The 20,382-nt window shown below is 41.7% G+C and overlaps 1 protein-coding gene and 1 long non-coding RNA gene across 2 annotated transcripts in view; one reads left to right on the forward strand and one right to left on the reverse strand.

Annotated features, from left to right (window-relative positions):
* plxnd1 (plexin D1) overlaps positions 1-19,701 on the reverse strand; it is a 75,399-nt gene extending 55,698 nt beyond the window's left edge. Inside the window, exons 1-4 of the mRNA XM_063464796.1 lie at positions 18,339-19,701; positions 16,478-16,654; positions 10,055-10,186; positions 8,772-8,872 (exon numbers count right to left, since the gene is read on the reverse strand). Of these exons, the coding sequence (XP_063320866.1) occupies positions 8,772-8,872; positions 10,055-10,186; positions 16,478-16,654; positions 18,339-19,550 (1,622 nt within the window). The 5' untranslated portion in view covers positions 19,551-19,701. The remainder of the gene's footprint in view (positions 1-8,771; positions 8,873-10,054; positions 10,187-16,477; positions 16,655-18,338) is intronic.
* On the forward strand, positions 1,962-3,377 carry LOC134619072 (uncharacterized). The gene is made up of 2 exons (XR_010091962.1): positions 1,962-2,065; positions 2,658-3,377. It is a non-coding gene; the product is annotated as an uncharacterized LOC134619072 (long non-coding RNA).
* Positions 19,702-20,382: the final 681 nt, after the last annotated feature.

Consider the following 20,382-nt stretch of genomic DNA (forward strand, 5'->3'; position numbering starts at 1 on the left):
TTGTCATCTTTCAATAAAGCTTGTCTTTTGTAGGTTCAGACTGCCTCTGGTCTATATTTGGGTCCTACCTACAGAGAAACTTCGAGGGTAAAGAGAAGCCTGGCTATGAGGCATTTGCGTCATCATTTTGATTCGGGTCTGTGAAATTGGTTCTTGTGAATAGGTTATATGGTAGCCTTGTAGAACTGCACAAGGAACAGAATAATTTTGCTTGACTAAATGGTCTGAAGGTCAAACAACATTTAAGCTGACTGGCTGAGGGCTTTTCAAATTTTAGGTGTGAGGACTATATGAGACATGCATTTTTGATTAAAAACTGCATATAAATAAACCATGTATGACTGTTAAAGTGATTCTCATTACCGATTGTGAACCTTGATGAAACCACGTTTGACACCCCTTTTCAAGGTCAACTTTATATTCTTTGTGAGGTGAGTTTGTGTTTTCATTTCATTCCTGGAGTTGACGAATTTTCTCCACTGGGTTTCATGGTCTGCTTGCTGCAGATTTATGAGGTGCTCTGGTCTCCTAATGTCACATTCAGACTTTGGCTGTCAGTTTGGCTGGCTCGACACAAGAGACTACTTGACCTTAGGTCATATGCATTGCTATGGTAACCCATCCCACAGGCACAGTTACAGATAGCAGAATGACAAAACTACCAGTCTGATTCTTAGTCTGTTTGGACCAACAGTGCGTCTAGGAATATGAATGCTGGACACATGGTAAGCAGTACCATACATACAGTCGTGTGTATGTGCGCAATCTGCGAGTATAATGAATGCCTGGGACATAAGAATTGTAAAAGGGCACTCAACAAGCAAGGTGGCCTCACACCCTGACTTCTGCTTCACTAATGAACTTCACCATTGGCACAGAGCTCAGTTCATCTGCAGTGCAGACTGAAAGGACAAAGTGACCTCAGAGTAAGGAGAAAAAGAAGAGGCCCCATCTAGCAATGTCCTAACACGGCACATAATGAGTTTGGCACGTCCCACTTCCCTTCCACACTTTCACAGTTGTTTTAAAATAAAGTGTGTCTTTTTGTGCCTGCGCGGCTGTAAGCGTGAGTGTTTGTGTCCGAGAAAGTCAGTGTCCACATTGTCAGTCCCAGCGGCACAGAGGGACTCAGAGGGGCCTGAGGTCAGCTGCTCAACTAAAAATAGAAATAAAGGGCTTTACAAGCCAGAGGACCCCCCCACACACACACACCCACCCCCCCACCCACCCCACACACACACACACACACACACACACACACAAACTCACACACTTTCACACAACAATGTATTTCAGGGTTTCAGATTCTAATTACCGACAACGATAGACAGTTTCATTATAAAATTACCTGATACAAATATAGTTGTGATCTGTTTTATAACTTCCTTTAAAGAAAATAAACACTTCTCTGTTTTTCAGTTCATGAATTTGGTCTAGTATCAAATATTCTGACAATTATGTCCTCAGATATGGACTCTTAATAACACACATTCATAACACACATATAAAAGACAGTTTTTCAGGGTTTATGTTTTTTAGGTATATACTTGTAAACATAATGATCTCTTATAGTAAACACTATTAACATCAATGACTTGTATGGGCAGAAATCTGTGCCATCAGAAACTGAATTTGAATAAGTTAAATTTGAATCTGAATTGTAACTTGAATAAAAGCTTTTGAAAACTGAATTTGAATTAGTCTAATCTGAAATTGAATTTATGGTTTGAAAATGATCATCACTAAATTGAAATTGAATTTTATATATTGAAAATGAATTCATTTGCTTTGAAACTGCATTTTATCCTTTAAAAATTCAGCTCTCGAATAATTTCAGTTTCACTCTCACCATTCAGTTTCAGTTCTACAATTCAATTTCAGTTCCAAAATTCAGTTTTTGGAACTTACTTCCGGTTCCGGTTCAAGAGTAAACGAGCGCAGATTAATAGAACTACGTTTTACCAACGGCCGAAAGTGTTACTGACGGGAATCTACAGCGTCTTGAGCTGAATTAAGACTTCAGAAGTCATTCGTCATGTCGAATGACCAGCGGATAAACTCTCAGGTTGGTAATAAATGTATTACATGTATAAGAACAAGCGTCATGTTAGCAATTGATAGCCGTACAGTAACTTTTATGCTTATTGTAGCTGTTAGCTAAAAACGCTAATTTAGCCTAGTTTGCCCTGGATTTAGCTTTGACAAACAAATATGATCGACTGTTTCTAGTAGAATTCCAAAGTTGTCATCTTGTACCCTGTCAGAGCCCTGTATGCTTGCAGAGACCCCTACAGTAGGGAAACATGCAAAACAGCGTCCAAACCTTTGTATTTTAGCTTTATGTCTTACACAGCATCCCAACTCTTTAGCTAACTTAATAACTTTAGCTAAAGTGAATAGTTAGTCTAATTCATTAGTGCAGCATTACTGGATCACCTGTTTGAAGTGATATAATATGATATACAACTATCACTGAAGCAGCAAACTTTGTAAATAAACAACACTTCTCATTCTCTAAACGTTTGGCCACAGCTGTAGATTACACTATCAGTGCTTTTTCACTCTTGACAATAATTACATTTCTAAATTCTCTTTGTGCATTTACAGGTAAACAATATCTAATATTTTATCTAAATGACTGCTTTGTCTTTGAAAAGGTGAAGAGCCTGAGGCCGGTGACAGTCCAGTTCTACTCCAAGTACATCCTTACAGTGGCTCACAGGACAAGGCTACATTCCTGTCCTGCCAGAAGAGAAGAGAAGCTTCAGAGTCTTCATGCAGTTCAACCACACCTGTCATATTCCATATGACAGGGGTCTCAAACTCCAGTCCTCGAGGGATGCATGCAACTTTTCCATGTGTCCCTGGTGCAACACACCTGAATACAATTAGTAGGTCATTAGCAAGAGTATAGAACTTGACTGCATGCTGAGGTGGCAACCCCTAACCCTACCTACTCAAGTAAATTTAAGTAAATATATGTATTTGGAAACATATACTTCTAAAATACTTTTATTGCACCATGTTCATTCACTCATGAGCTGCTGTAACGTGAATCAAATGGCTGAATTGCCAACTCAGCATGCATTCAAGTTCTATACTCTTGCTAATGACCTACTAGGTGTGTTGCAACAGGGACACATGGAAAAGTTGCAGGACAGCGGCCCTCGAGGACTGGAGTTTGAAGACCCCTGCCGTATGGTGTTCATGCAGTTTTCTACCCCACAGTTACAGCATGTCTGACTGCCTGTTCAGCATATGCAAAAATATATGAGTTTAAGCATGTGATGACAAAGGCCTTCCATTATGGTGTTTGTCATCACATGTCACAGACATCTGGATGATCATTTGGAATAAACAAAAAACTTGTTACTTCATCTTTTATCTTTATTATTATTGTTCTTATTTTACATTTTTCATTGTTAGGCATTAGGTTTATTTATAGTAGTCCTTTCCAACTTCTTTCCCTCTTCCATGTTACTGTGTCAGCATCTGTTTGGGGTTGGGAGTGGAACAGAAAGTAAGGAAATCCAAAGTGCCATTAAAACCAGGAGAGGTTCTTATATTTCAGAAGAAGGGATTAATTCAAAAGAAATGACCTCAATGCCATATTTTATTTAGGAACCCTAGAGAGCACTTTGCAAAATAACACATTCTTATAATTTCACCCTCAGATGAGCCAAGCTACGACTGTCAGGGAAGGTGATGTAGGTACAGAGCATGTGAGAGTGGTTAAGTTGATGTCTCTTGTCTAGATGAAGGCACAAGAGGGATCAATGGCAATGCGTAGAGATTCAGTGTCTTCAGTGGACACTCCATTTCTGGCACAAAACACCTGTAAAAGATGATCGATTTAGGAGGTGACCCGACAACTTCAGCCTGTCAAACATAGCAATGGAGCAGTATGTTTAAAAAAAAAAAACTAAGCATGCACTCAGTACCCTAAGAATTATTATGATAGTTAAACACAGTGATAGTCACATATCATATCACTTCAAACGGAGGTGATCCAGTAATGCTGCACTAATGAATTAGACTAACTATTCACTTTAGCTAAAGTTATTAAGTTAGCTAAAGAGTTGGGATGCTGTGTAAGACATAAATAAAGCTGAAATACAAAGGTTTGGACGCTGTTTTGCATGTTTCCCTACTGTAGGGGTCTCTGCAAGCATACAGGGCTCTGACAGGGTACAAGATGACAACTTTGGATTTCTACTAGAAACAGTCGATCATATTTGTTTGTCAAAGCTAAATCCAGGGCAAACTAGGCTAAATTAGCGTTTTTAGCTAACAGCTACAATAAGCATAAAAGTTATTGTACGGCTATCAATTGTTAACATGACGCTTGTTCTTATACATGTAATACATTTATTACCAACCTGAGAGTTTATCCGCTGGTCATTCGACATGACGAATGACTTCTGAAGTCTTAATTCAGCTCAAGATGCTGTAGAATCCCGTCAGTAACACTTTCGGTCCACTAGTAAAACGTAGTTCTATTAATCTGCGCTTGACCCAGAACCGGAAGTAAGTTCCAAAAAACTGAATTTTGGAACTGAAATTGAATTGTAGAACTGAAGCTGAATGGTGAGAGTGAAACTGAAATTATTCGAGAGCTGAATTTTTAAAGGATAAAATGCAGTTTCAAAGCAAATGAATTCATTTTCAATATATAAAATTCAATTTCAATTTAGTGATGATCATTTTCAAACCATAAATTCAATTTCAGATTAGACTAATTCAAATTCAGTTTTCAAAAGCTTTTATTCAAGTTACAATTCAGATTCAAATTTAACTTATTCAAATTCAGTTTCTGATGGCACAGATTTCTGCCCATACAAGTCACTGTGGAAATGTTAGCATGATAGCATTTTACTCAATAGTCAATACTCTCTTCAGTCAGAAGGTACTGAGGTGTGATGCTCCCATCATGTCTTTGAAATTATTATTACAAACCTGTAGTTGCCAGTAATCATTCATATATGTTGAGATTATGAAATAAAACAACTTCCATTTGGGTCATTATCAAGTGCAAACCTCCAGGGCTGAAAAATTAATCCGAGGCTGGAGTGCCTCTTGTGCATTTCCATCAGTAGCCACTTGAGGCTGGCTCTCGAAGCGAATCAATCCCCAGAGATTTCCATTTTAAAATGCCTGACTTCAGAAATTAAAATAAAATGCTTACAGATAGTTTCACCAATTATATTAACTATATGAAACCAATGTTTGTATTTTGTTTGATTGCTTGGGTTTTGTAGAATTCTTTTCGACTGAGACAGCTATTTTTAGCATTTTATTTGTCTGCTGCTTCAAACTGATTAGCAGATGTGGTCATGATAAGATGAAACTCCATCCTGACCAACAACACGTCACATATTACACCATGTCTTTATTTATTGAATAAAAATTCAGAAAAAATGCAGAAATGGTGCGTGAAAAGTACACCATCACTGCTTCCACAGGAATTCAGAGGGTAGGGAGCAGTTGCTGCTAATCAAATACACTCGATTTAACTGATCATCAGCAAGTGTGAGCACCTCTATGAAAGCAAATGTTTTGGCAATTTACTGGTGTGAAGCACTCAGTTGCCAATGCCAAGGAGGAAAACAATGTCCTTAAATAAGCAACTGCTGTTGCTTATCAGTCTGGGAAGGGTTAGATCACTGTTTGGCCATATTAGCGGAGGGTGCCACATATGGAGAAAACCAAACACAGGATATCAGCAAAAACACCTCATACCAGCTGTCAAGCATGGTGGTGGAGGGGTGATGATTTATTTTGCAGCTACACGACCTGGGCACCTTGCAGTCATTATGTCAACTATGAACTCCTCTGTATACCAACATATTATAGAGTCAAAAGTGAGGCCTAATTTGGGCCAACAAGGCTAAAAGTTGGCCCAAATTAGGTCACGCAACAGCACAATGATCCCGAGCACAGCAGCAAATCTACAACAGAACGGCTGAAAAAGAAAAGAATCAAGGTGTTGCAATGGCTCTGTCAAAATCCAGACCTTATGAAAGCTGTGCACTGATGAACCTCAATGAACTGAAGCAACGATGTAAAGTAATTGCTCCACAACAATGTGAGAGAGTGATTAAGTCACACCAAAAAGAATTACTTCCAGTATATTCAAGTGCATTTCATTTTTCTCACACTGCTTCTGCATTTCTTTTAGTTTTTGTTAAATAAAAAGTGACACTGTGTGATGTATCCTGTGTTGCTCATTTGAGATTATATTTACCTGATTATGAGACCTATAAGACCGCATCTGTGTATTGTACCAATCTTTTATGGATTCATCTTTCTAAGCAAACTTGTACATCTTAGCTGATAATTTAGTTCTTCATCCTCTTCTCTGTCTAAGATCACATCTGGCATCTTCCTTGTTTATTTTATCCAGTAAACTCAAGATTGTATCTATAAGTACTGAATAGCTCATAAATACCAGTTGGTATGAAATGAAGCACGCATCCAGGAAACTTACAGACTCACAGTCTCAAGTGATCATCAGCAAACCAGCATGTGAGCTGAAACAATTGGCTTATAAAATGCACCAAGTTGCTCAGATCGTATCTTTTTACTCTTTCTTAAAATGGATGCAAACAGTACATAACCTGCTAATTCAAACACCTACTTGATCAAGAGCAGCAGTGAGAAGAAATTAATTCAAAGTACTTTTCTTTTCTCTAACAGTCTGGAAGACCAAATAAACATACAACAGGTACGCACATACGCACTCATCATCAGCCCCACTGCAGCCCGCTGACTTTAAAAGCTTTTCAAACAGCTCCTTAAAATAAACAGAGCCAACATATGCAGCTAAAATATGACCTGAGAAAACTCATCACCTCCTAAGTGTCTGAACGTCAGTGAGACTGTTAAACAGCAGGAGAACATATGAGGAGAACATAACATCTTCTAAATGCACAAACAGACACAAACACATACAGGCAGACACACAAAAGTCGCTGTGAGATAAGCACATGCAGATAAGCATGATAATTTGTGAACAGCAAAGACTGCGTGTGATGCATAATTTGATTCAAATAAAGATATTTAAGTGCTTTCTTGTGACATGCGGCAGATTAGACCAGCACCAGCATGAAAAGAGTGATCAAGGACCGAGCTTTATCTCTGGTGGAGGAACTAGCTCTCTTCTTCAGACAACAATGGAGCATCCAACAAGCGAACAGATATGTTTTCATGCTCACTCTACACGCGGACGTGCAGAGAGACGTCAGCGCCATGCATAAAATCGAGCAGGCACCCACAGAGACAGTGGTGGCTTCACAGATTGTGAGATCTTGACTCCCCCCACCGTCCTCAGTGTCTGTAGTTGAATGAGACAGTGAGGTGATAGAGGAAACCATCCACCCCCACACATCAACTCCCTGATCCCCTGGGCTCTGGGGCCACAGCGCCAACCCAGCGGCCAGTATGACTGGCCAAACAGTGCATCAAAATTACGCACACACTCATGACATCAACTCCCTGGTCTCCGTTAGCCAGACAGCGTCACACACTCACGCTGACACTTACACACAGGCTTACACACTTTGACATTTCCTTGTCAAAAGAACCAGTGTGCGCTCTCCCTCCCACCACCATCATCACAATCAACGCTCCTTTGTAGAGGGATAGAGAAGAGGACAAGGGCACTGGGAGAGTAGAAGACAAGGACTAGAGGGAGGTTTAGAGAGGGATGGCTAAATTCACAAAGCTACTGGAAAATACGAGGGCAGGAAAAGGAAAAAAAAAAAAACCCAAGCCGAAGACAGCGAGAATCACAAGGGTAAAAAAATGCAGCGAAGCGAGAAAGGGACTGGGATAAAGAGACGACAGATAGATAAATAAGGAGAGGAGACCGGGAGATGACAGTGAGACAGTCTGACCACATACACATAAACACATAACACTCATCAGTTCCACTCTTCCAGCTCTGAATGGCCCCTGGCAATGCAAGAGCCTCCAGAGCCGCGGCACAGCTCATCACAAAATTCGGTATCTCGCCTGATCTGCTTTAATCACCAAGCAACTCGCACGCAGACAAACAACCGGCAAACAAACACAGCTCGACACAACACATATTCTCCCCGAAAGCCAGTAAATGCACGGCCAGAGAGCCAGTCCTGACAGAGCCACATTAATCACAGTGTACTCTCACTCGCTCACAGTTACACTTCAGCCAAGTCACTCCTCACTGGGCGCTCCCAGCCTGTCACTCCCTCCCCAAACAACTAAAGAACCAGGGGAGCGCTCCAAACAATGATGTTACTCTCGAGTCTGCGGCCTAATGAAAAGCAAATCAATTCTGCTCAATCCAACAACACTCTTCCAACCCCAAAACACACTCGGTTTCTGCCACTGCTCATTCAGCTGGGCGACATTTTGAAACTGAAAACGAGAATGATGAAAATAAGCAAACAAGCCTCAGTGGGTTTGATTCATGCAAATGCTTCAAGTAATAAAACGACCAACGATCGTTATTGCTCTGTGCCATCAGTCTATTCTGGAATCGATGCGCCTTTCATATAAACAGCTGACCTCTTTTTCAAAGCAGAGATTTTTGCTTTACGTCAAAAAGCATGTGGCATGTGTGTGCGTGAAACCGAGCGTCTGATAATTTGATTGAATTATGCTTAACTGGCACCAAAGGAGAGGCTGGGAGGGTCAGACAAACAAGTCTGAGGATGACAGTTAAAGAAACAGAAGGAGAGACTGTGTCTTTGTGTGTGTACGTGCATGTGTGTACGTGCTGTGGTTCTTACCTATTCTCCAGTGTGCACCAACCACAATGGGCGTCACCTGCTCCCAAACAGTCACTGCAGCTCTTCCACTGATCACAATCTGCCACTTTTACTCTCAGCATCTGCACATCAATGCACAGAAGCAAACATGAGCACACAATCATCTTCAAGGGTGGCCAAAAAGTGGAAAACAACCGATTTTGTTACCAAGATGCTGACGGCTGTTAAGAGAACTTAAGAAGGATCCTCCTCAAGAATTTTGATAATCTGCTACAGTGTAAGAGTATCACTGCAATTTCGAGTCTCTAGGATTTAAACTACCACCCAGACGAAATATGAATATAATATAATAAGCCCATAATGAAAACCAGCTTACAGGCTCACACATAACTTTTGCATGTCATCATTCAACACTTATTGACGGCAGAAAGAAATGAATAAATGTCATGCAATTTTTCAGTAAACACATCATGACATCTAAAGTGTTTATTAATGTATAATAACTGCAAACAGTCTTTCCTAAATAACTCCTACAAAGACATTTGATCTTGTCGTTTTCCAAATGCAGATATATTTCACCGACATCCGCTTACAATCAAGCAGATAAAACAATCTCAGAAAATGTAATTACACATTTGTAAACTCCTACGTGCAGTGTACATCTCCTTAAGTTTCTTGAGGCTACCAACCATCTTTTTTTCTTCTTTTTTTTTGCTGCTTTATCTATTTGCAGTGCAAACAAATAAGAATACGCTGTAGGTAAACACAGATAGGCAGTTTGAACCTAGGAAGCAAATGCCAGTCTCAGAATGTAAATCCATTTAAAGGTTACAGCTAAAAAAAATGCCAGCCAATAATAGTGCCAAATTTAATTTAAATCTTAACAATGTCACGGCAAATGTTACCTAAAAAATGTCATGCAGCAGTTTTGTCAAAGTCTAAAAAGGAGCTGTAGCGTATTTTCTGTGTGCATATTAAACTTTGTTTCTGTGACAGGAAGCACAGAGATTTAATAGCAGCACAGACAGCTAACAACCTGATGCACTGTCACTGTGCAGAAACCATAAAGGCCAGAGGTGCAGCCATATCCCGCCCTAAGCCCAACTGTTATCAAACAAATTGGCTTTGAAATGCAGTTCTGAAAGCATAATGTAGGTCTGCATGCATGTCTGCCTTAACCACAAATATGGTAGTGTTCTGTTAAGTGAAGTTAAGGAGGATGTACAGGACGTGACATTCGTGAGGTCTCATTGTGGTTATTATGGTCGCGCTACGTGCTGATATGGCAGCAGGTATATCCTTACATGATGAGAGGTCATGACATAAAGAAAGTTGCTGTCGTTGGGATCGAAGGTCATGATGTGGTGTACTGCTTCGTTGGCTCGCAGCTTCAGCATCCACTGATTGGCTGTGGTCATGTTCGGTAGCAGAGTCAGCTGTGAAAAAGAGAGACACGCATGTTGAATTGCAGAGTTGGAACCACATGCAAAGTGGTGCAATTAAATAAAATAAGACGTTGAGCGCCAAGTTCTTGCTTCACATTCATGCAGAAGAGTTTCTCATATGTTCACAACTGCTCAGTGCAACCACATTACTTTTCAGTTGATTGAGCAGATCGAGTCATTTGCTCAGCAATACCACAGAAGAAGCAGGTTTTTTCCCACGTCTGTGTTTGGCAAGAGATACACAAATGAAACTTTTACATCGTGATCACTCCTTGGAGACTACGCCCACCTGTAGCAAGCACCGAGATGTACAGACAACCTTGATTGTGTGATTTTTATTGCACCATATTTTTGGTGTCTTATTGTTTGTGTAATGTCAGATGATTTGGCAGTCTACAGTTTTTGTCTGCCAGCGGTCCAACTGAAAATATGAAATCTAAATCAGCAGCTGGTGCAGTAAAATAAGCAGCCACGATGACTGTCTATTGTTAGATGGTAAGTTTACTGTGGTAAAAATGGAGGACACTGGAACTCTGGACTTTTTGTGTGGTAATTCGTATCTCATCTTTAAAATGTGTTTCCAGAAGCCATACTTGTATACAATATCAAATAATATAATATGTAAATGTAAAATAATGTTTATATGGGAAACAGTTACAGCTGTGACGCTCACAGGACACAGATATTAACAGTAACTGACACCCATGTTCATTTCTGTGTGCAGATAAATTCAACACAGATAAAGAGTCAGTGAGCAGCGCTGGGGGTGAAGAATGACATGAAGGCACTACATGCAATTAAACTAGTTTAAGTTCAGGAATCATAGCTTGCTGGTAGTTCAGCTACATTCATTGGTGTATAGTGTTTCAAGAAGTCTTTTGGATATGTGCTGTGTAAAACTTTGGACCGCTGCTTCTCCACAATAATCAAACTCTTTTGGCCAGTCAAATGATCCAAAGTGGTTTACAGCGAAAATAAATTCTGCCTGGATGGATGGTTGTTTTTTAAGGCAAGTATTAAGTTGACCTACAGCTTCCTGGAATACTTGGCTATGGCATTTTATGCTTTGAATATAAATTTGTAAAACTAACCTTTAAAACATTAGGTCATAAGTGCTGATTTCACTATACTATATATATAATCAGAGATCCTGCCAGACACAACATCCCACCTGGATTCTGGTTTCTGCTACAAAAACCTTTTTTGTCATGTTTGACCTGTGAATAAGTGGACAGTTTTTACACTACCCTTACTTATCCTGAACTTATCCTTTTATACTTTTTTTTAATAAAATGTGGTATCACATGCCCAGTGCCAGTTTCTTTCTTATAAAGTAGTCTGAGCTGATTGGCCAAATTAGATATCTTCCTAAGGTAGATTTAGTGTAGTTCAACTTCTTCATGCTTTTAAGGTAGCTCCCCCAATACGACCAGTGAGTCACGTAAGGGAATAAACCTGGGACAGTTTGTTTAAACCTACAATGAATGGATGAATGAACAAGGGTACGTTGTATTTGAGTGGGATTGGAAGTTGAGACACGGCAGGGCCAAAACATAGTGACATAGTGGATGAGGAAGTGGGTGAGTGGGAGGATGAGATTCAGATTGGCTACATCTGGGTCAGGACTAAATGAGAGACCCATATAGCAGGCTATAATATTTAATCAGAACTGAATTAAGTATCGAACTGTGCCTCAAAATCTTTTCACCCATGACTAGAATGGGCATAGTGAAGCCCGCTGCTATTGGTTATAGCTGCAGTAATAAGAAGAAAGTACACCTTCTATTATTTCTAAGGTTTTTTATATTGGGACAAAAAAAATATCCTGTCCTTGGCAGCTTTAAAAAAAAATCTTACCTTACCTCAGGTGTAAAATAACAAACAGATTCTGTGGTTTTATTCTTTATTTAAAAAAATGAAACTAAAAGTTGCAGTGTGTGAAAATGAAGCACACCCCACGATTCTGTAGCTTGTAGACAAACGTTTAGGAGGTATAACTGGAAAGAAAAAGTTTCTGTATGACTTTATCGGGCTGTCACATCATTGTGGAGGAATCTGGCCCATTTTTCTTTTGTTCATTTACACACAGCTTTTTTGAGGTCCCTCCACAGTGTTTCAATCAAGTTGAGATCTGCACTTTTTCTTGCCCATTGCAACATCTTGATTCTTTTCTTTTTTACCATTCTGTTGTACATTTGCTGTCATGTTAGGGATCACTGTCCTGTTGCATGAACCAGTTTGGGCCAAGCTCTGGCTGTTGGACAGATGGCCTCACATTTAACTCACAAGAATATTTTGATATAAAAAGGAGCTCATGGTTTACTCAAGATGCCCAAGTCCTGTGGTTGCAAAACACATCATCACCGCCACAACTGGTATGAGGTGTTTGTGCTGATATGCTGTTTAGGTTTCTCCAAACATGGCACTGTTCATTATGGCTAAACATGTCCATTCTGGTCCCCAAAGGGCATTGTTCAGCAAGTCTTGTTTTTTGTTCAGTTGTAATTTTTCAATACTAAACTACCATGTTCTTTTTTTAGAGAGAAAAGCCTTCTCTAGGCAATCCTTCCAAATAAGTCATACTTGTTCAGTCTTTTTCTAACTGTACCATCATGAATTTTAACATATTAACGTGTAGACCTGTAGAATCTGAGATGGAGCATTTGAGTTCTTTTTGCTACTTCTCTTAGCATTGAACGGGTAACATCCACTCCTGACAAGATTGGCAACTGTCTTGTGAATAATCGTTCTCACTCTAGAATGATGGACTTGAACCAGTGGATTTCACATGGGCTTAGAACCTGTCCCAGATTGCTGGGCACATTGCTGATGTCTTTCCTCCTTGGCATTATGTTAACACACACCTGAATGCTCCAGACTAGCAATATGACCTTAAGCATTTATAGAGGTGCTCACAATGGCTTGATGAGCAGCACCTGACTGCCATTTACCCTCACTTCAATTGAATTCAATTCAATTTTAGTTAGTCAGTTGCTCCTAGGCACTTTACAATAATAGGGAGAAAACCCCAACAATTAAACGACCCCCTCTGAAAAAGCACTTGGTGACAGTGGGAAGGAAAAACTCCCTTTTAACAGCAAAGGAAGGGCTAGCCATCTGTGGTGACTTGTTGTAGGTAATGAGAGAAAGACTGATTTCATTCCTATGGAAGTAGTAAGGATGTACTTGGGTTTTTACACTCTCCCTCCTTCTTTTGGCTTATTTTTTGGCCTAACCTGTCGTGTTATGTTGTTCATCTGAGGTGGCATTTACCCAGTTTTAAGGCCTGTTAAGGACCAGATTATTTTTATGTAAAACAATAGAATTATTTTTTTTGCCACGACTGTATCTCAATTACTCAGTAGGAGGTTATATGAGGGGTGATTGGACTGGTGCTTGGGTGCTGAGAATGCTGTAGCTGTTACTGTGCTGCATATGTTATCAAGAAAAAATATCCAGACAAAGATTAAATTAATTTTTGTCTGAGCTGCCTCACTCCTTCACTTTTAAAAGGCCAACATGTTAGATTAAATTCTTTTGTCTGGAAACTTTCCCTCCCCCAAAGCTAACGTGGATACACAAGAGAGTAACCAAAACTCTCAGTCTTAATTAAATTCATGCATGTATGTATAAGCAATGACTGCCAGATTTAGTAAAGTGATTTTAGTTCCTGCCTTTTATTTCAAATATTTTTTTCATGTTTCCACCTTCACAAATACAATTCAGGGGCTCTTTGTCCAAGCAGTGTGCCTAATCTCGTTCCACTGAGCAGTGATTTATCTGCACACTGGCCTTCCTGCAGTTCAAGATCATAAAGCAGGCGACATGTTCTCACGTACGCACAAACATACGCACACACAGACACACACACACACACAGAGCTGTGCAGAAAAACAAACTGTGCTGAGTGAGACTTCCTGTCACGCCGACAGTGAAAACTCTTATTTCTGCGATTTGTCGGGCCTCCCTTCAATGGAGACATCCTGGCATCCTGAGGAAGTGGCAAACTGACCAGCATCTGGTGACAAGCACGGGCTGTATCACTTCTCCATCCACTGAACACAACAACACACTGTCAGATGCACAGGCGCACACATTTATATAGGACAAAACCATTACCACCCACTTAGACGTGCTGGTTAATGTTAAACCAGCACAGACAGGAGCTAAGTAAACCATTGGCTTAACCTGTGATGAAAGGCATTATCTCAACCTGCAAGTATCACTGTCAGATTTTTTTATAACACCACCTACCCATCTGCTCGCACAAGCTCGCCTGCTTTTTAGTGATAGTAAGCAGCTGTGCTATGTCCTCACCTCACACCCCAGTGACTACAAACACATAAGTAGAGTGACACAGCGAGGAGTAAGTAAACAGCAGCCCACACACCTGGACAGGGAGCACAATAGGTGCAGAGAGGAGGAGACGTGAAGAGAGCTGTGGCACAGTGAGCCACCAGGTCAGCCAACAAAACACCTGCTGTACTGGCAGGTCGCTCTGACTCTATTCTCCGTCTATCTTCATGCAGATGAAAGACCCTATTCAACCAAGAAGTGCTCAGCTGCTGTGCACTCATTCTCTCTCTCTCTCTGTCTCTGTCTGTGCACGTGTGTGTCACTCTGTGTGTGTTTGAATGTGTACCTGGGTGTAAAGGAGAGAGAATAAAGATTGATAGAGGTGGGGCAGGAGAGACAGAAGAAGAAGAAAGAGAAAGAGATAAAGTCTGTTTGTTTGGAAAATGAATCAAAGGGCCTTTTATATTTGAGATGGAGTAAAAGAGGAGCTGAGAAAGAGGGGATGGCGAAGCGATGAACTGAGAAGTGGAGGGGTGGACCCACTGAGGGAGTAAAATTGGAGCGAGAGGGAGCGAGATAAAAAAAAGCGGACACTGCGAGAAGCAGAAAATGGAAGTCAGCTGTAATGGGGAGGGAGAGACTTCATTAAAAAATGCATGTAATTACAAATTACTTCACTGAGGGCTCTCTCAAAGACAGTAAAAGAGGCCTAACTTAATCTCAACCACTGTTCCCCTGTGTTTAGTCTGAGCCAAACTCACAGTCAGAATCACATTACACACACTAACAGCACCATTAACCTCTGTAACAGCTCTATCCTGAGGGCACACACACTCACAGACACTACCACACACACACACACACACATACACAGAGATACATAGGCAAACAGTGAAAGACATAAAGATAAAAGCACAAAGCATGTTGTTTCCCAAGGTCACCAAAATACTGCACACCCTATACAACAAGGTCGACACACACACGTAACACGTAATCACAGGGTATGCATTCATCTGTGTAAACACATGGAATCACTATACCAGTCACACTGGCCTGCAGACAAAGTCAAACACCTAAAAACACAGTCAGACCTGCAATCTAGCAAACAGACGTACACAAACACGCTCATACACACCGCTGCTTACACCATGCCAACCAATGTGGCGCATCCGCTATAAACCATCCAAAAACCAATTACTGCGTGCTCAGCTGGGGCTAAAGCAGTGCCTTCATCTGGGGAGGAAAACAAGGAGTTCTTTTAGCAGGCCTAAACAAAACACCCGACAGCAGAATGGGTTTAATGTTGTGAAAGGTACTAGGCTAATGCAAAACCATAGGGTCAGAAAGCTTTCAGAGTCAGCTTGTGTTGTTTCCACAGACAGCTGAAGTGCAGCTAGTTGCATATGCAGGCAGATCCGCTGCTTAGGAAGCTCAGTCAGGGGTGACGAGGAATGTGGCTGAGACAAAATTAAGGAATGCTGGTAATTGGGCAGGAAAGGTTTTCACAAGCTGGACCTTCTGCAGATGTTTAATAGCTTAGACTGCACACCAACACATGTCGCGCCTGAGTCATAAGCCGTCAACCGCTGGCTTTCCTGTGATCTCTCAGACAATAGTTTGAGAGATATTGAAACTTATGATTAGGACTACATAAGGTTCGGGATGGTTCATGGATCAGTGGAATGAGGGGGTTGGTTGGGTGGTGACAATGCAGGGAAAATCTACAAGTTAAAAGGAGGCATTTCTGCTTGCCCTGTGGTGGCTCGAAGTGTTTCATCACACACATAGGTTTGGTTTATTGTAAGAATCGGCAGCCACATCACAGCAGCACTACATACCTTGTAATGTTAGAGTTTTTCCAAGCTTCGGGGCTCAACTACATTAAAAATAATAACTCCATTCAGCGGTTGAGGTTAAGCTTGTGTAGAAAGTTCTCAATCACAAGGACTGAGAGTGTATGCACGCTCATGTGCGTGTGAGACTCACCTTACGAAGTCGTCCATTACTGGTTCCCAGAAAAACCACGGTGTGGTTTTGCACGATGTCCACAGAGACTGAACTGAGACCCGGGTATTCAAGCAGAGGAATGGCCCTAAGGGGTCTCTGTAATGCCAGTGGGTGCTGCAGGTGGGCTGCACCGCAGTCCAGCTGCTCGGGCTGCAACTAGAATACAAACAGAGTGAGAGAGAAAGATCAATTCTCATCAGCTTTCATATGGAAGCATGACATGAAGATTAGAAGAAGGAGAGAGCTGGGCACAAAAGGAGCAGCGTGGAAAGCAAGTGCTGATAGAAGCTATCACACTGGCGTTGCTCATTCTGCTAAATCACTTTTCAGACATCTCAGTGAATACTTGAAATGGGCTTATAAGGGTCTTCAACACTCATAAGACTTTGCTTTTGTCAAATCCTCAGTGGGCAATGATAAAACATTAGTGCTGCGCTTGGATGAGCACCAGGATCTATTGGGAATTCTCTGAATATTTTAGAGCACACAAGAAAAAAAAAGAAATTAAGCACACTGGATATTTGTAGAGTCTTTTCCCACGGGCCCTTCTGCTCGAGGCATCGTCTCTCTTATCATAAATTGTGTCTGGCTTTCCCTCAGTGTTGGCCTTCAAACTGTCGACTACAAAAAAGATCACATTTCAACGGCCACGGCTACGTAAATGAGGAAAGACTAACTTTAGTCTATGAGTGGTAAGTGGGTTGTACTGCAGCCGGAGAAAAAACAAAGGGCACAAATCACTTTGAACTAAGCAGTTGTCTATCTCAAAAAGGGTTTGTGGGCGACCGGAGATGGTATTCAGAAAAACTGGTCACGAGAGGAGTGGCCCCGGGGCCACAGCAAACAAGGCAGTGCCAGCAAGGAGGGCAACTTTCTGACCTGACAGCACAGTGGTGGCGAGACAGTCTCCTTTGACCTCAACTCTGTCAGTCAAAACCACCACAATGAAAATCTGGAATTTTCTGCATTCCTATGAAACTGTGGAAAGCTTTCATTGCTTGTTATTGTTAGGCACCGTGAATCAGACAGCGCTTTTGCAATGCTAAAGTTTCCTTGAGGACACACGTATGAGTAGGAAGATTGTAATAAAATACACATGATAATATTTGATCCTGTGCTTGGAACAGAGGAGCTATTTATCGGTCAAACATTGGGCTAAATTTAGAGTTGAACTTCAGTCAGAAGCACACACTAAATAAAAATGTCTGGGGTTTTACTGGAAAACATAGTAAACTACTGACCCCTTACAATCCTCACATTTGGTAAAAGGGGAGAGTTGCTGGATATGAGAGTAGTCTCACCCTTCCCACAACCCTCAGTGTGGCTCTAGAGGGTCTTTCCAGCTATCATGACATCTACTCCTAACATGGGAGATCCTTTCTTCGAGTCAACAGCTTGAGGGTTAAAGAGGATAACTGTTCGTAAGCATAAATGGAAACTGTCAGAGAGTAGCAGCAGACATGAGGGAGTAAATCTTATTGCAGCCTGAACAACTGTAATGGCCAAGAGGATTCATAAATCTCAAGCAGGTTTATTGGACGAGCACGTTTTGGCACCCAGTATAACGAAGAGATAAGAAATAAAAACATATGAAATAATGATGCAGAAAATATCTCAGTGACGCTGACTTATTTTTTTTCTCACTTTCATGTCAAGAAATGGATAAACTAATCTGTAAAATAAGTTTCGTTTTCAGCAAATCTTATGCTAAGATTTAGAGTGAGTTTTATTTGACAGAATGTATATATTTCATTAACATGGCAGCTTAAAATCAGATCAAAATAATTACATAAATTAAGTATTTTTATATTGCCTAATTAAATGTGTACAACGCCCTTACCACAAGGTTTCCCTTCTGGATGCAGGCTGAACCGGAGCCCTGTATCACTCTGTCCAGCACCTGAACGTCGCTGCTGGGAGAGTTTGAGCAGTTCCTGCGGCCTTGCCGTATCTCCTCCTCGATGTCTCCAAACTTGAAAGCGCAAAGTGCAGACTTTCTGTCTCCCTTAGAAAACACTCCAAACAAGTATGGCTCGGGGCTTTTCCCATCACCTGCGTGGATCTCCGTGGGGTACACGGACAACACCCGGTTGTAAATGTTCCCGTTAAATCCACACTGTAAAGGCATCTCGATGTAGGATTCAGTGAGCTTCCTGCTCTCTGGCCCGGTGGGTTTTCGGGGGCTCTCGGTGTCCAGACATATCCTCGCGAGGATGCTGTTGGGCTGGCTCTCCTTGTGGCCCATTTTCGCATCATTATTGAAGGCAATATATGAATAAGTCTTCTGGATGAACGCGTGTACGAAGTTTAGTTTATTTTTGGTTTTAACCTCTTGTTTGATCTTGAATACATTATCCTCGGAAGGGTTAATGTCATAGGTGAAAAGTCTGGATAAATCCTTGATGTTCAAGGAGCGGATGGCGATCTCCGGGGTGTTTTCAAAACGCAGATCTTCTTTGCTGTGGTTTTTGGGGAAAAACTGGGTTCCAGCCCCTGTGTATGTCGCCCCAACCAGAAGCCGGGTGCTTCCCCCGTGGCTTTTGAAGATGAGCCCCACGGTGGATGCGTTCGGGTGATTGGCAGCGATGTTCAGCATGCTGGGGAAAACAGTCTTCTCACCCTGGGGTGGGAACTCCACCGCTATCTCTGAAATATTCTCCATTTTTCTGAGCTCACAGAAGCCTTGATACACGGATCCGCACACAACCACGATCCCTTGCTCCCGGTCCAGTTTCAGGAGCTTGTTGTAATTGTCAGTGAGGGATTTGGGATGCTCGCAGGGAGCCTGGGGAAGCTGTGGCGCATGGCACAACAGGTTGTCCTCCACCGGTCCAGTCCTCTTCTCCACTTCAGCTGTCAAGGTCCCATTCAGCTGGTAAATTGTGTTAACGGTAGCCAGGTAGACTTTTCTGGACACTGGATCCACCACGAAGTTATTGGTCTGATTTGGAGACGCGAAAGCCTGTTGGATGTGCAGCGCGCTGGCACTCCGGCGCGTCTCCAAAGCCAGGACGCCGAGAAGCAGGACGGCTATCTCTATCGAAGGAGGCATTTTTCCTTCTGACCGGTTTCCGCGTGTTCTGTGCCGAGGGGTGCATTGAGCAAAGACAAAAATGTGTGTTTGTTCCTACTGCGACAACCCGAGAGGAAAGACTGTTTCCTGCTCAACGCCTAAACCCACAGTGACGCGATAAGCGAGTCGTGCTTCCTTTTCAGGCTGCCTCCTCTGTCCCTCTCTGCCTATCGTGCAGCTCAGCAGTCACTCTCCTGGGGCACACTGAGCCACACCGCCGGGGTGATATTTTAATCATCTTGACAGAATAGACAACAAGGAATAAATAGTTCCAACTGATTTGGTGTTGTGCATTTTCTGGACATCGCCGCACAAAGGACAAACTTATTTTGAGTCAGGTTTCAGCGCTGGCTATTTAAAAATATATATGTATATTTATTTATAAGCAAAGCATTCTTCGATTACAAATATTAGTAAAGCTGGACTTTGCAGCGAGCATGGGGCGTTAACTCATTAACCCTGAAAAATGGCACTGCCTCCCTCTTAATGGAACGTCCCATCAAAGCGCTCTGTCAGCCCAGTCAGCTGTGATTGATCTTCGTTCGTTGATTAGATCCTGATCCCTTTCAATCACTCAGGTACAATAACTATTATTTAAGACATAATGTGAAGTCGTGCCATATGAAGTCATAATGATCATCTTCCTTTCAAGGTGAGCCACTTGATGAGTCTCCACCCGTGCGTGGTTCCGCTCATCTTGGGGTTAATGGCGGGTCACAAGCCCACCTCCTGTGCTTCCCAGTCCCTCGGCTCTCAGATTAGTTCTGCAGATCCGGAGGGTTTCGTTTTGGGCACATACGGCACGGTAAAG

The sequence above is a fragment of the Pelmatolapia mariae genome, linkage group LG20, assembly GCF_036321145.2.
Source record: "Pelmatolapia mariae isolate MD_Pm_ZW linkage group LG20, Pm_UMD_F_2, whole genome shotgun sequence".
Classification (NCBI taxonomy): Eukaryota; Metazoa; Chordata; class Actinopteri; order Cichliformes; family Cichlidae; genus Pelmatolapia; species Pelmatolapia mariae.